The sequence below is a fragment of the Betta splendens genome, chromosome 24, assembly GCF_900634795.4.
Source record: "Betta splendens chromosome 24, fBetSpl5.4, whole genome shotgun sequence".
Lineage (NCBI taxonomy): Eukaryota > Metazoa > Chordata > Actinopteri > Anabantiformes > Osphronemidae > Betta > Betta splendens.
This window is the reverse complement of record NC_040901.2, coordinates 11,254,016-11,269,484: the sequence shown is the minus strand read 5'-3', so window position 1 is coordinate 11,269,484 and position 15,469 is coordinate 11,254,016. Positions and strand designations below refer to the sequence as shown.

Here is a 15,469-nt window from a genome sequence, read left to right as displayed (position 1 = left end):
GCTTCGCGTCATTTAACATAAAGTGAATGAATATTTTCCTAATCATCTCATCCGTCGTAATTTATTACATCTGTCTGTAAAATGCACTTATTATAGACATTTAATTCAGTTTGTACATATATTAAAGCCTAATTTACTGACAGTATTTATAAGTACAGGCGAGAGCTTGGGTAATAGCACATAACGATAATGCTGCTGGAGATGTTAAAACATTAAACCTAACCTAAACATATTATTTTCTGTACTGATTGACCTGCTGCCTATTCTTTGAAATAACGATTTGATCAATGTCAGAATAAAGTTTCATAATTGCTCGCGCGGGGGTTCCAATTCCAGTTTGAAACTGACTTATCCCTTAATCAACGACACGAAACAGCTGTAGTCTCAGCACTGTTTATTCACTCGGGTGTTATTTTCGGCACTGTTTGACGTGATTAACACATATGCAGCCAGCTGACTGCAGAGAGGATTCGGTAGATACATGTGTAAAATGCTGTTGACATCTGCGTGAGCAGATGCTGTCATTCTTCCCATTGCTCTAAGCGCAGAGATGGGAGGAGAAATGTCCTGGCTCCGCAGCAGATCGTCCACAGGGGGGCGCTGAAACACCGCCGCTGGCCTCGGGTTCAGCAGCCGTTCAGGGCTTGGCTTCCTCCATCAGTCCTTTCAAACAAACGGTACTTCACCGGCGTGAGCAAAACCTTCTGATCCCCTCAGCAAGAAATCAGTCAAATCACAGCAGACGGAAGGACAACCAGCTGCAACTTTATTCAAAAGTTTGGAAACAGCAATACTAAAAACACACTCGACAGTGATTTTTAAGTCATAGTCCTCATTATGCCACCACTGTACAAGAAGCCACTTAACAGTTGACATTTTGATCGTCAATACTCAATAATACAAGAGGCAGCGAAGCGTACTGATAAACAGCTGTCTGGATAGCTTTACACCGAGATAAATGTCTACAGAACAATTGTGCTGTGAGATTTCAAGATTCAAATACATCATGTATATGAAAAAACACATTCTCTTATTCTTTTGTAAGGTCAGTCACTGATTCCACACACACACACACACACACACACACGCACACACACACGCACACACAGTCCTTGTCGAGTCCTTGTTTTCAGTACATAAATTAACAGCCGACACATTTTTATTTAGAGTTACTCCAAAGGTACTTCACTAGACCTGTGCATGGGTTGCTTTTGTTTTCCCGACATGATGCCCCGCTGCAACAGTAGCACAAAAACACCTCACTCGAATGGTCAAAACGCTCAGGGGTTGGAAATATATTACAAAGTCACACACACGCACGCACGCACACACACACACACACACACGCACACGAACGCAGCTATAGTCAGTTGGTTACAGCAGTGACCAGCACTCTGTCCAAATACATTTTTAGTGAAAGCACTCAAGCTTTGGCCGAAAGCTTGTTGTCGGACGTTGGCTGTTCAGCTGAATGAGTCGGTTTCAACACTTTATTTAGCAAGAAAACACTGTACACCGTTAGATACACACTGGAACAAAGACACACACTACTCTAGAGGTTCGACAGCCAGCGGGTGAAGAATGGAAAACAGCGGCCGTCGATGCCATTCCAGACTCTGCGCTCCACAGCTGCGCCTTCATTTACCTCTGTTCGCCTCGTGATGGTGATGAATGCGTTTTTTAAATTTTTCATTTCACTCGTCCTGAAGACGAATCGCTGCTCGTTCCTCGGCAGAACCTCCGCCAGCGTTCGCCGCTCGCTGAGCGTCGCGGCAATTACAAAAAGTACACGTTTGACGTCATTTTTGGACACAAACAATCAGTCGAGATGAGCTTTTTCTTCAGCATTTGCTCGTGACACGGACATGAACCAGGACACAAGTCTAATTAGAAACGTCAGTAGCCCCTTATCCCATACATGAAGATATATTGTTTTCAAAACTTGAATTTACAGTACAAAAATATAATCTCCCTTCACTCTTATATATCATGAAGTCTATGGTAAACAGCAGACTTGTGATGGTCTTCGATACCTGTGTCAAACCTCCAGTCCTTTCTATGACCTCGCGTCACCATTTGGCACTTTGGCACACGATGATCTCACACAGGGACGTGAAATAATGCAGCCACTGAAGCGTCAATGTGAGGATGCGACTCGACACGGGCTTTGTTTTTTTTCTGCATCTAACGCCTAACGTCCGCATTTGTGCGTCGGACGGTTTGCTTTGGGGAGGATGACGTTCGACTTAGACGGCCTCCGCGGAGGTCTCCGCCGACACCGACATGGTCACTTTGGCTATTTTCACAGTGGTCTTCACGCAGCTCTCCGCGGCCCGGTGGGCGGAAATGTGGGCGTGTCGGTTCTGACAGTCCGACTCCAGGCTGTTGTCCAGCGGCTGGGCGCTGCCCCTGCAGGCGGTGCAGGAGCTGAGGAAGGCGTGGCGCAGGTCCTTGCTCCGCAGGGCGTAGATGATGGGGTTGACGGTGGAGTTCAGCAGGCAGAGCATGCTGCAGAACGCGAACACCGTCTTGATGTCGTCGTCCATGCGCCAGAAGAGGTCGTAGACCATGATGGCGAGCAGCGGGCCCCAGCAGATCACCAGCACCACCAGGATCAGCACCAGGGTCTTGGCCAGGCGGATGTCCATGCGGGCCTGGTCGGGCCGCGCGCTCTGCACCTTGGTGCCGTCGGCCGAGTACACCACCAGGCTCTTCTGGGAGGCGCGGCTCAGCATGCGCACGGCGTGGTGGTGCGCCTTCCACAGGATGTAGATGTAGGCGTAGATGATGAACAGCACCAGCACGCTGGTCACGCTGATCCAGAACATCAGGTAGTTCTCGTCGATGAGCGGGAAGATGTCCGAGCACACCGAGTTGAGGCGCTTGCAGTTCCAGCCCAGGAGCGGCAGCGCCGCGATGGCGATGGAGATGGTCCACATCATGCAGAAGGCGATGACGGCCCGGGTCCGGGTCACGATGCGCCGGTAGGCGAGCGGCCGGTGGATGGAGATGTAGCGGTCGATGGCCGTGAGGAAGAGGCTGCCGACGGACGCGGTGAACGACGCCGTGACGCCGCCCAGCTTGAAGAGGAACACGCTGGGGCCGTCCTTCCGGTGGAACACGTGGAAGTCCAGGAAGCTGTAGACGAAGATGACGCTGCCCAGCAGGTCGGCCACCGCCAGGCTGCCGATGAAGTGGTAGGACGGGCGGCAGCGCAGCGTGCGCGACTTGAGGATCACGCACAGCACCACCAGGTTCTCCAGCACCGTGAAGGAGCCCAGCGTCAGCGACAGCACGGCCACGGCCAGCTGCTGGCTGGGCGTCAGGATCATGAAGCACTCCATGTCCATGAAGTTCTCCCCGCACTGGATGGTGTCGGCCTCGTCCCTGAAGGCCGTCCTGTTGCCGAACAGGTCCGTGGCATTGGTGGGGTAGAAGGGGGCGCCCTTGAGGATCAGCTCCTCCTCCGGGGGAACCTTGTTGGGGAAGGAGTTGCTGCGGAACGCCGACAGCGGCTTCTGCGCCGAGAAGCCGCCCTTGAAGCCGGCGTCGCCGATGGGGTCGTCGTAGTTGGCGTCGTTGGAGCCCAGGTACTGTAAGCCAGAGGTGATGGTCCGGAAGGTGGTGTCGGCCACGCCATCCAGCACCGATTTCATGGCTCTGTCTGAGGGAGACACCGCAGCGCGAGATGCCCGGACAACCTACGGACCAACCAGAACAGCGGTTCACATTCCGTCAAAGCCCCGAACGGACATCAGCGTCAACGCGGATTTTCTTTCCGTTTGAGGGGGAACAAATGTTTGAGAAATCCAGTCCGAGCACAAGAGCCGTGGATTTTTTTTTCCCCCCAATGTCAAACGAACAACGCGAGTCCTCTGCACCTGCTTCTATTAGAGCATCACTGCAGAACATGCGAACGTCCTCTACAAGAGCAGCCGAACGGACATTACATAATATGATGTAGAATTCATCTAGGAACACTTTTTAAAGTTATTTTAGTTTGAAAACGTGCATTTAGTAAAATATAAGAGAGTAAAGAAAACACTGATACTGGAGTAAGACAAACAAATGGTTGATTAATAAGAATATTAAAGCTCATTAAAACATTTTAGAGAGAAATTTAGCTTTTTTTACCTTACATAATTTTCCCCAATGCGCAGATTCGCCCCTTTTCACCGCGCGTTAATCCAAACCAGAAGCTCAACATCCACAAGCGGAGACGAGCCGCGCGTCCGTTCACGGCAGAGCTGAGGCCATGACTTTTATTTTTCGGACGAGAAACGCAAACACAAGTTGGTAAAAGTGCCCCGCCGCTCCCGGAGTGCGCTCGTGCGTCGGACACGGGCTGCTCGCGCCGCCGCTGGCTGCGCGTCTCTCCAGCCTCCGTCTCCGCGCGCTCACACTTATGAGGCGTCGCTCCTGCGAGCGGCGTCACGTGCTGCGCCGCGGCTCCGCCGGCCCCGCCCATCGGGCCGTCGAGTGCGGCGGACGAGGCTCATAAATAAGGCTGCGGTTTGAATTCCCGGCGCGCCTCGGACGCGGACGCGGCGAACGAGCACAGAGCCACGCGAATTCACGAGTGGGCTGTGGACGCAGGCTGCGCACGGACGCGGTCAAGTTTTGAGAACCGCGCGAGGAGTCTTTGGTTTGGCTCCGGAAGGCAGCATCCACAGTCAGAGCACGTCTGTTTATTGTGTGAATAATTAACAAAAAATGGAGCATCTCACGTTTCATCTGCAGATCTTTTCACCCTTTTACCGTCATTCTGTCCACTATTTTTTATTATGTTGTGCACTTAAATCTGAGTCATTGTTATAAACGTGGCCTTTAGGAGGCAAATATATCATTTATAGACTTTTTTTATTTTTTTCATGTTGTGGCACACTGTGTATTCGCCCACGTCCCCTGTCTGCAGCATGAAACGTCTAGTTATCAGCACATTCAATCAGATTACAGAGGCGCAAATTAACAGTCGGATGCTGCCATGAATCACAAAAAGAACGCCATGGCCTCTGCCTGCGTCTAACGAGGCGGACGCACCTCGCTGATTATGAATGATCGCGTTTCCATTTAGCAATGTGGCCTCGTCGCGGCGAACGGCGGCGGTCGAGTGGCTGCGTGGATCAAATCAGAGAACCTTGGGCCACTTTGAAAGTCAAATGGAGCCGGTCCTTACGGGTGCAGTCAGGTTTGCTCTGAACAGGATGAAAGCTGATGTCTGATGAATGTGTGCATGCAGGCATTTTCTCTGATAATAATCTTTAGGCAAACTGCCCCCTTCAGAGTTTCCCACTCTGACTGTATTTCCCACATTTCTCTGCATCTGAAGCCTCCCCACATGTGATGCTCTGACTCCCTCCTGTGACCGGTGACCGGTGAGCGCGGTGACTGATGGCGCCCCATCTGCGCCTCCGTCCGACCCACGCGGCGCTCGGCGGCAGCGGCGGGAGGAAGCGGGACCTCGTTACGAGCCTTCATTTGACTAAGTGTTTGTTATGCGGCGCTAAATGTCACCGTCGCCGCTTTAGCTCGGCTCCGTGGAGTTGATTCAGGTTTTTACACCTTTATTTACTCACAGCAGTTTCGTAGGGCAGCTTCTACTTAGAGCAACGCCCCACAGCCTGAGCTGTGGCCACCGGGGTTGAAAGCCTTGCTCAGAGGCACTACAGGCAGGCGCGAGGGCCTCCATCCACTGGACGTGACACCGACGGGCGCTCGTGATGCATTTCGCAGCATCCTGATATTCCGCCTCCCTCCTGCAGGTTGTTGGAGATGGAGGCGGAGTCGCGGCTGACAGATCCCAGATCAGCCTCAGAACAAACAAACGTGCCCTCTCCACCCAAAGCAACACAGAGCGTCGGCACACACGGAGCTTGTGCTTTTAATGAATAGCTTAAAGCGCTTATTAAGGTCCTCACGTGACCCGAGCATGAGTCACCTCCGTGTGGAAATAGGCCACACGTCCTGTGAGCTGATATGTTGTGGTTTTTTGTGTTTTTTTTCCACAGTTCGCCGAAGTTGGAGCTCGTTTATCAAACGCGGCCCGTTCTCATAATCCTGCGCGAGCTGAGGAAACTACAGAGACAAACGAGCAGTTGTCTGGAGCCGCCATAAATAGACGCGGAGCAGCTGTGAAGTTTGTGTGTTAATGTTACAGAGCTGCAGCTGCAGTCGGCCGATCGCACCTCACTGCTCCACAACCGTAGTGAACCTCAATTATAGGAAACAACACACAATCATCAGCCATTGTGGCGCGTAAATCGCTTCCCAGCGCTCAGAGACGAGTCCTCATCCGCTCCGCGCTCTGGATCTGCATCATCAGGACCCGGATGTTGCCCTTCGACAGCTCCTGCGATTCGGGCCGGAGGCGCCGTCAGACGTCGACATTCGAGTTTGACGTTTAATCTACAACGAAGCGGAGATTGTGACAGGTTGAGGTTGAGTTGAGTTTGTCGAAGCGCAAATAGAGTCGAGTGGAGGAAGTTCCGTCTCCTCCCACACGCTCTCCTCGTTAGAGAAGCCGCTATTCTTATCTGGTGTCTGTTATTGCGTACGATAATCTCATCTTCTGAATGGAGAGTTCAGCGCTTGTATCTGTTCAACATCCACAGACCTGCAGCGAATAACAGATTATCTGCGTCTGGGCTGTGACGGGTCAGAACATCTCCAGCTCCGGTGACGAGTCAGAACCCACCGGATCGGCCTCATCTCCCATAAACACACATTTCTCTTTGCTTCACGTACACGGACGTGTGATAAACACCTGCTGTGCTGCATTCGCCATACACTGCTCTTTTCGGTGTTTTGAAACTCAAACTTGATGCCGAGCAAGCGGTAAAAACGCCGCGTCAGCGTTTGTCCAACGCATACGGAATGCAGCGAAGCGGGGACGTCTCACACGGATGAGCACCGCTGCCGCACGTGGACCGAGGGAACTGCCTCTTACACATTTCATGAGGTATGAATCAAAACGAGGAATGCGGGTGAGACTCACGCTGACTCGCTGGAGGCAGGAGAGCGGAGCGGGGCTGTGTTTCTGGATGATTGGAGGCTGGAGGATGAGCTCCTCCACCCCCCTTAAAGCGGGTAATCAGGTGGATGAGGAGACTCTTCTCCTTCCTGTGGAAGGAGCGAGGAGCAGCGTGACTGTGTCTGAGGCCTCCACCCATCGATCTTCTCTGTCCTCGAAGGTTCACAGCTGATTCCTGTACATTCACACTGAAGCTACTCTTTATTTAACATACGTTGCCTCCATGTTCAACAAACCATTTTTCTTGGTTTCAGTGGAACATCCACCTGTTCTGGGGGGGGGGGTTCAGCCTTTTCAGCCGTTCAGCCTTTGGCTCAGAACACGTCTGTGAACAAAGCGCTCTGTGAAGGAGACCCAGTCAAGGTCTGAGTCCCCCGTGGACGCGGAGGCCTCAGGCTCCAACTAATTACATCTTAGTACTATAACAATAATGGCTGCCTGGGAAGCACAATTTGAAAAAATTAGTTCATTTAATTAGGGATTTTAGCTAATAGATATGAGACAAAATTAATTAGTAATCAGCGATGCATACATTTCCTGCCAGGGGGCATCTATTAGGAATTCAGCCGCAGAACCCGGCGAGGCTCCCTGGGGTCGTCGCTCCAGTACAATGCAATAAGAGCCTCGCCAGAAACCGGTGGCTTTCACAGATGTAAGCGGCGAGGTGTCTGAGGTGCGCATTTGCAGGTTAAATCACCCCTGAGACGCTCAAAGCGGCGAATCCGGAACCTTCAGGAAAGAAATACTGCGCAAATATCTGCAGCGATGGTAAAACGAAACCAAGCGTTTGCTAATGTGAAATATTATCACCTCTCGGGGACTTCTTGTTCTCGATAATACCCATAATAAACATATTTAATTTATTCAAACTCCTTCGTTTGAGCCAAATGTCGGAAGTGAGATGTATAAACTGTCACAGTGCAAAACAAATGGATGAAAAACATCCCGTCTGTTTTTAAGAAGAATCTGCGCTTGTTTCCATTTATCTGGACGTCGTTTGAAATTGTAGACGCGCGGCGGCAGGTTGAGCTGAGCGAGGGAGTAAAAGCCTGCACTGTGACCCAGCGTGCACCCGCCGCCCCATCCCTGCAGTCCACGGCAGGCTGCCTTAGACATGCTGTTGGCATGACAACCGGCGAGGATTGAAACGGCGAGTCACGTGACGCAGCCAAGGTTGAGCGCAGACAAAGCTCGGGAGCGACTTCACAGCAGACAGCGCCGCTCGGTAACACGGCGTTCGGCGCCGGCCACGCCGGGGACGCCGGGCGCGCGCGCGCGCGCGTGCACGGCGCAGCCGAGGTGGGTGTGCGCTGCCGCCCGGCACATCGTGATCCGACGAGAGCCGCCGCAAATGGCGCATCAGAGCCGAAGAGGCGCGCGGGGGACGTGACGCCGAGGCCGAGCACGAGAGTCGGTGCATCATGCATCACAAAACACAATTCTCTAAAACGCACCAAGATGTTTCACTGGCCTCAAAAAAAAAAACCTATTTATTTGCTTTGTGACACTGATTCTTCAGGAAATCAATTAGTTTCAGAATTTATGCGTCATCACAAAAAGAACAAACTGAACCCTACAAAATAAAAGCATCGAGGTGCCGTTAAGCAAATGGCCATAAAGCTCAAAGAGGCCGAGCAGAGAAAGAACGCGCTGTTAAATCACCGGCACCAAAACAAGCTCTGGGCTTTGTTACAGGTGGACCCGAACTCCGAGTTCGTGCAGCTCCGCCGCGGGGCATTAAATCACAGGGTTGAGCAGTGGAGCACGCAGGCAGCCTGCTGACGTTTGGGCCTGTGTTTCTGTGGTTCTGTGTGCGTGTCTCCGGGCTTTGGACGCCTTCTGACCCACAGGAACCGGTTCTGGAAGCAAATGCAGCCAGACAGCATCACAGTAAAAGGAGGCGACTGACGGCAGGATGATTGACTCTGATGAACTGAACAAAGAGCAGCACAGCCTCGAGGCACCGGGTCCTGGTGCGGTTCTGTTCGCTCTGCTCCGATTTATGCGGCGAGGCGGCACTTTCCATTTACATGAGATGAAGATGAAGATAAGACGCCGTGAGATTAGCACGGGTTGAATCAGATCTAAGCGACCGTCGCCCCCAAAAATAGGACGGGAACACAGACGTGAAGCACGGTGTGTTCAGAGGACGAGCGGCTTCACGAGGTCACCGTGTTCCCTCCCGACCCAGAACCAGAGCGGGGAGAAACGGAACTTCACAAAGGATCAGTGAGTTTAGCCACTTAATGAAAGTCTCCCCGCTTCGTTTGAACGGGTCACGTGACCGCAGTCAGGCGGCGGAGCGACGGACGGCGGCTGCAGGACGCAAACCGGACGCAACACGCCCGGAGTTGCGGTTCCGACAGCATAACAGCGCAGCGTCGAGCACCTTTTAGGCGAAGCAGAGGCTTCTGCGTCGGGTTCCAGCCGAAAGCAGACGAGGGCGGCGCGGCAGGAAACGTAATGCGGCCTCGGGGGGTGGGAGGCGTCTGTGACGGGGCTTGGGATGAGTGATGCGGGCGGGCTGCGGGTGGAGGCTGCGGTGGCAGGGAGGGAGCCCACACGTGGATGTGGCTGATGGACGAGCCCGTCATCCCGCCGCGCTATTTACGGCTTCTGACAGAAGCGGGCGCGCGCGCGCGGAGAGCACGCTTCCACGCTGGTTTCCGGCCTCCGTGCGCGCATTGGTCCCATTGAGCGCGGCTGCTTCTGCTTCAATCTCCGTCCACTTCGTTTCACCCCCGCTTGATATCGGGAACGAAACGGAAGCGCTCAACCTGCAAAGGCGCTTGACTTCATCATCATCACCATCATCATCATCAGCTTCCACACGCGGCCCCATTGAGTGACGTGAAAGCGTGACGCGGCGTTTCCAGAGGGAGTCGGCGACTCGCGTGTTTTCAGGAAGGAGCCCGTTCGCTCTTTGATTTAACTCTTACATCCTGATGAAACAAGGCCCCGACTCGAATCAGCGCCGCTTTGTGTCGCTCCGCTCGCACAGACAAAGCGCCTGTGCAGCGGCGGCACAACAGCCTTTCTCCGCTCTTCTCACCAAAAGCTCGGATTTCAAAGCTTTTCCCCCAGCTCCATTATATCCATTACAAACACCCCCTCACGCTACAATCCTGACTCCATTTTCTGCTCTGGATAAAAAAAAAACATAATTACAAATAGCAACCAGGGTGCAATTACCAGCATCTATTTTCTTTTTAGCCGTGGAGCCAAATTGGAGGATTTTAAGCAGAGAAATATCTCTTTGATGCACAGAATTAAAAAAAGCCATTTGTGATATATTACTACTATTGTGAGTTTTTTCCCCAGAGTGAATCGTAGCTCAGAGTTTTCACCAGCATGAAAAGGTCCCATTATGTCCTTTTGGTCTATTTGTTGAATTTGTTGAATTTTGACAGAATCCAAACACGTTTTCTGTTTTCATTCCCGTCAGTCACTTGTTTGAAGAGGAGCCGTCGAAGTGGGAGGTCAAACTGGAGCTTCCTGTCGCTCTCGGCCTCCGATCCGAGCTTCTTCGGGCCTGAAGCTCACCTTCAGCGCAACACCCAGGGTTCCCTCAGGAACGGATCCATGCAGGAAGGAAGGAGCCCGTCTTCCGATCAGCTTTCTCATCGCTCAGCGACTCGGCCAGTCCAGCGCCGCACGACTGAAGATCCCATTTAGTGCAATTGTAACTGAAATACATCTGAAAATTGCACAAAAATAAAGAAGTTGTCTTCAGGAAGAACAAACCCAAAGAGAAACTATGTTGTATCCAGAGAAACATCCAGTATGTAAAACGAGAGGAAGTGGCTGATGAGCATAATCGGCAGAATATCAGCAGCAGCTGGCGACAGTTTAACTTGATCCCAGTGATCTGTGGTCTCAGCATTTGCAGACTTTGTTTCAGGAGGTTCAAACACTGGACCGGAATCTGTAGTTAATCCAGTCCACGAGGAGCAGGACGGGTTCTGAGCACAGAGTCTGCTGCTCAGACGTCCACAGCTCAGTGATCAGCGCTGAGCTGTGGACGTCAACATCTGGCCTGAGCAGATGTTACGCTACCTTTCCACTTCCTGCCACGGGAGGAAGTGCCTCCTAAACGGTAGCGCTGGTAACAAACATGCGCTGAAAATGCAGATGTCATGAAATACCGGCAAAGGGAAGTTTTATCTCTAAAGAGCAGAACTGCTTCGCAGCCTTTTTACTTCTGCCTCATTTAATGCAGCAACGAGTTTGACGCTGATTTTCCGCTGATGTGTTCATGCCCAAAAAAAGGGAATTTTTCATCCTTTTCATCCAACGAGAAAAGTTTATCTGAGACTGAGTATTGAGAAACCAACTAAATAACTAACCACTGTGTAACAAGAGGACAACAAACTAAAGCAAACACTCAGGAGGAGCGTTTACTCGGGGGCATCGATCCCACCAACAGGCACCGCTGGTTACCGGGGCAACGGAGGAGAACGGGACACATCTGTCCAGCTGCAGAGCCCGAATCTGCATCAGTAGTGGTGAAACTTTAACTCTTGATCATATACGGAGTGAGGGGGGGTCAATGTCCGTGCTCCCAGCGTGCTTAAAAAAAACTCCAGCCAATTCAGGACAAAGGACGCGGTGACTTTTAGTCTGTGATATAGGCCTCAATTCTCAAAATGACACCATCTATAGTTTAAAACAAAGGAACGAAGCCCTCCTGAGCTCTAGTCTAGTAATGAATTGTACAAATGGGCTTATTATGGGACAGCGAGGCATGAACGCTGTTGACTCTGACGTCACCTCGACGCAGAACCTGACAACACTGCTTATTTAGAGTGCGCCTATATATACACATCGCTCCTCACGGAACTCATTAGTGGCCGCGGCTCAGACTGCTGCCTCCAGTGGGAGCGTCTCACTTACTGGGAACACGGCGACTTTCGTAAAAATAGGCCCAACCGTGTCACAATTACGAGCGGTTAGATGATGGAAACATCACAGAGGCCGCGAACATTCTGATGCAGCTCATGGACAAAGCACAGATTCACAGTTATTCCTCTATTTTATAAACTTTTCCATATAAGTGGTGTTTTCATGTTGAACCCTCCAACGGCCGCAGACGATGCAGCAGGCGATTTTAAGCACAATAATAAGTATGATTATACGCAGCCAAGCTCCCTTTGTGCTTTAAGCCACCGCTTCAAAGCTTCCACGGGCGTTAATAACAATAATGACTGGAAAGGATCCCGAAAATGTCAGAAAACAAAAGGAAAAGCGCACCTGCTGGGTGAAGCGTGTCCTTTCAGCTCGTCTCCATCTCCGGCGACATTCTGACAAACACCGGAGTTAATGGAGTAAAGGGAAAAAACACAATTCACATTTCACTCTTCCATTTTCTGGGTTCTGACTCCTCTGGAGCCGGAGGGGAGAAAAGAAATCATTGACTTTACACAAACTTGGCGGAACGGGCTGAAAATGTTATCGGTGAAGTGATTTGATGTTGATTACGGCGTGTTGTCGTGCTAAGGGGCCGGGGACCGCTCCGAACATAATGAGAAAATTCAATAAAAAACGCCCCGACCTTTTCCAATCGTTAATGCTTCTCTGCATCCAGTCGCCTTAATAGAGCGGGCGTCGAGTAAGTGATAAACTCCAGACTTTCTCCTCAGCTCGGTGCTGATGCTGCAGAGGCCTGTGTCTGCTTTGGCTTCCCAGATGCTGAACGTCTGGACTCAGTGGGAATCAGCCGGTCGAGGCAGATGGCGCCTTCTAACGGCTGCAGATCAGGCAGGTCTGCGTCACATCTGACGTTTGCATTTCCTAAAATAACGTCCTTCATGCTGCTAATGCAGCAGTAGACGCTCGCCTCCCCCGTCCCGCGTGCATTAACATAATGCGTTATGCGCAGCCTCCTGCTTGTGATGGAGAGCGGCGCCCGTTTGCCCCAGATGGGAGTCATTGGTTGCCATGTGACATAACGACGGCGCCGGGAAGCTGCGATGGGAGATTCGTGGCCTCGCGCCCGCTCCCGTTGCAGCGGCTGAGAAATGTACGCAATTAAATTTCTAATTTGAGTGAAGCAGTCGGGTCAGAGCCGCCTGGCTTCATTATCGCGGGCTTGTTATTAAAATCAGTGTGATGGAGACCCGATTTGTGAGGGTTGAGGGTTCACGCAGCTCGTGTTATGATTTCCGTTGATTAGGGGAGTAACGGTGGCGAGGTACGATCCGACTAAACAGTTCAGCATCAGAGCATCACAGTTAAATGAACGTGGACCGGACCAGCGCCAGAACGAAGCCCATCTCTGCATCACGGGAACTGGAGGAGCAACATAAACATTATTAAAAATGCACATTATCACTTAACTCATGATCATATACTGAGTGAGTGTGAGGGGATGCTGATGAGAACGGGCCTGAAGGAACCGAGCCCTGCGAGGACGACCCATCCATCCATCAATCCCTGCTGTAAAGAGAACAGTGGCCTCAGGCACACGCACGCACGATTTGTTACAGCCTCCTGTGTTTTACTCCACTGACTCGTATTCATTCCCAGCTCCTCATCTAAATTCTCCACGCCGCGTGACTAACCCCTGCCGTCACCTTAGAATAAGAACAAAATCTGACTCTCCGACCTAAAAATACGCCTTTCACTGCACAGGAGCAGGGAAATAAAAGTGTTCGCCCAGCGTTGACTCATTCCTGTGGCACCGTTCACTTTTGTTTCAGCGAGACGGCGCTTCATAAAGAGCAATAATTAAAACCGATGGAGACATCACTTCGCTGACAGACAGCGCAGATGGGCAGCACTCCTAGCAACAGGCTCCGACGCGGACGGGGAGGGAAAACAAACGCTCCCTAGCAACAGGCTCCTCCGGCGGGAACGCGGCGGCGGCGAGCGTCTGGAAGCGGTTTCCTGCCTCACGTGGGAGGAGGAGGTCGACGGCGCGGCGGTTCCTGAGAGCGCTTCAGGAGGGAGCGACCGAACAAACCGCCCGACCAGGAGGAGGCCGCTAACTCCTGAACGTGTCCATATGAAAAATGCCTGATTCCTCATTTAAGACACTAACACGGGAGAATGAGCCTTCATTGCGTTTACTCCTCCTTTGTTACAATTAAAGGAACCAGTCGACAGAACATGAACAGGGTTTTACATTGTCGGGGTTCATAACAATGTCCCTGTTGACAAACATCAATTAGTTCACGCTTTAAAAAAGATAAATAGCAAATCGAAAAACAAAAAAAAAAACCTAAGCAGTGTGTTTTTCATTTTAATAAGAACACAGCAAATTAAAGCTACAAACAAGTCTACAGGGAAAATAAAGGACGTTCAGGCATCGGTTTAAGGTCCTTACTGTACATGTACAGGTCGATAAAGCAAATGTGCCGAGGGTCAGAAAGCCTGGAAATGTCTGTTCCTCCTTAAATATCTGTCAGAGTGTAGATGTGGCTGGTGATATGGATGCACACAGTAACTGCAGAGCAGTCCAGGGTGCCCGGCTGCGGGCTATGGGATGGCCCGGTTGGGCCTCTTTGGAGGGGGAGGGGGCATGAGCTCAGAGTCTGGGTCGGGCGGGTGCTTCCGGTTCTGGGCTTGGACTCCCTGAGCGGATCGGTCCAGATACTCCAGCAGGATTTCCTTGGTGACGGGCTCCTGGATGCTCTTACAGACAGCTGGAGGGAAGAAGACACTCATTTGAATTTTAAATCCCTCCCTAAGACACAGTAACACAAGCACTGAGGGAGAGAGTCAAGTGACTTTTAGTGATCAGGCTGCAGAATCACAACAACCTGGATAACAGCTATTAGACATGGGATGCTTCTGGCTGAAATGCGCGTTGGGACTGAGCTCCTTTTGCAGTATTTTATATAATCGGGCCTGAAGCCTCCGCTAGACGTTTCCCAGCAGGTTCACACTGCTGAGATTCACCCCGGGGGGGGGTTCACGCTGAACCACGTTGAAGTCAAAAACCTGCAGCCTCACGCTAACGAGACGAGAGGTGACTAAATTAACGACTCCCGCTGAAAATCGAACCCGAGCACTTACAGAAGCTTTCACCGTGGTTGTCGTTGTATTACACGCTCTAAACGAAAGCTGCTTCTTCCATCCAAGGCTGCACAACAACCCACCTCCGCGTCTAAACCGCTCGTTTCCCAGCGTATTTCTTAAACGTATTAGTCTCTGCCTGCACGCCCTGCTTTTATTGCTTCGCTTTGTGCTTTTATGTGGCTCCGTGCATAGTACTTAGAAAGTCAGCAGTCAAAGTGCTGCATAAACGAGGTTTATTGCTGCTGTAAAAGGTGCGTTTTGCATTATTCCTCCATTTCTTCTCCGCTTGTCTTAAAACCACCTTGAAAGTAAAACCATTCCGTACACGGCAGCAAGCTGTTGCCTTATTACACATGCATGCCGCGTAACATGACAAACTCCAGCGCTACTACTTTGAGCTGGTTGGGACTTTCAGGACTT

General features: G+C 51.3%; 2 protein-coding genes across 4 annotated transcripts in view; both read right to left on the bottom strand.

The window, feature by feature from the left end:
* Positions 1-745: 745 nt before the first annotated feature.
* cnr1 (cannabinoid receptor 1) lies at positions 746-6,600 on the bottom strand. Of its 2 annotated transcripts, none has more exons than XM_029141707.3 (2): positions 4,140-6,600; positions 746-3,701 (listed from the first exon to the last, which is right to left on the bottom strand). In XM_029141707.3, exon 2 carries the CDS (start codon positions 3,654-3,656, stop codon positions 2,247-2,249), a length of 1,410 nt encoding a protein of 469 aa, XP_028997540.1. In that variant the 5' UTR covers positions 3,657-3,701; positions 4,140-6,600; the 3' UTR covers positions 746-2,246. The 2 variants fall into 2 exon arrangements, with proteins under 2 accessions (XP_028997540.1, XP_028997539.1); XM_029141706.3 differs by having other exon boundaries at positions 4,135-6,597.
* A 7,478-nt stretch (positions 6,601-14,078) lies between these two features.
* The window catches only part of rngtt (RNA guanylyltransferase and 5'-phosphatase), a 47,251-nt gene continuing 45,860 nt past the window's right edge, over positions 14,079-15,469 (bottom strand). For both annotated transcript variants that reach the window (XM_029141684.3, XM_055506544.1), the window contains one exon: positions 14,079-14,673. In XM_029141684.3, the coding sequence (XP_028997517.1) occupies positions 14,507-14,673 (167 nt within the window). In that variant the 3' untranslated portion in view covers positions 14,079-14,506. The remainder of the gene's footprint in view (positions 14,674-15,469) is intronic.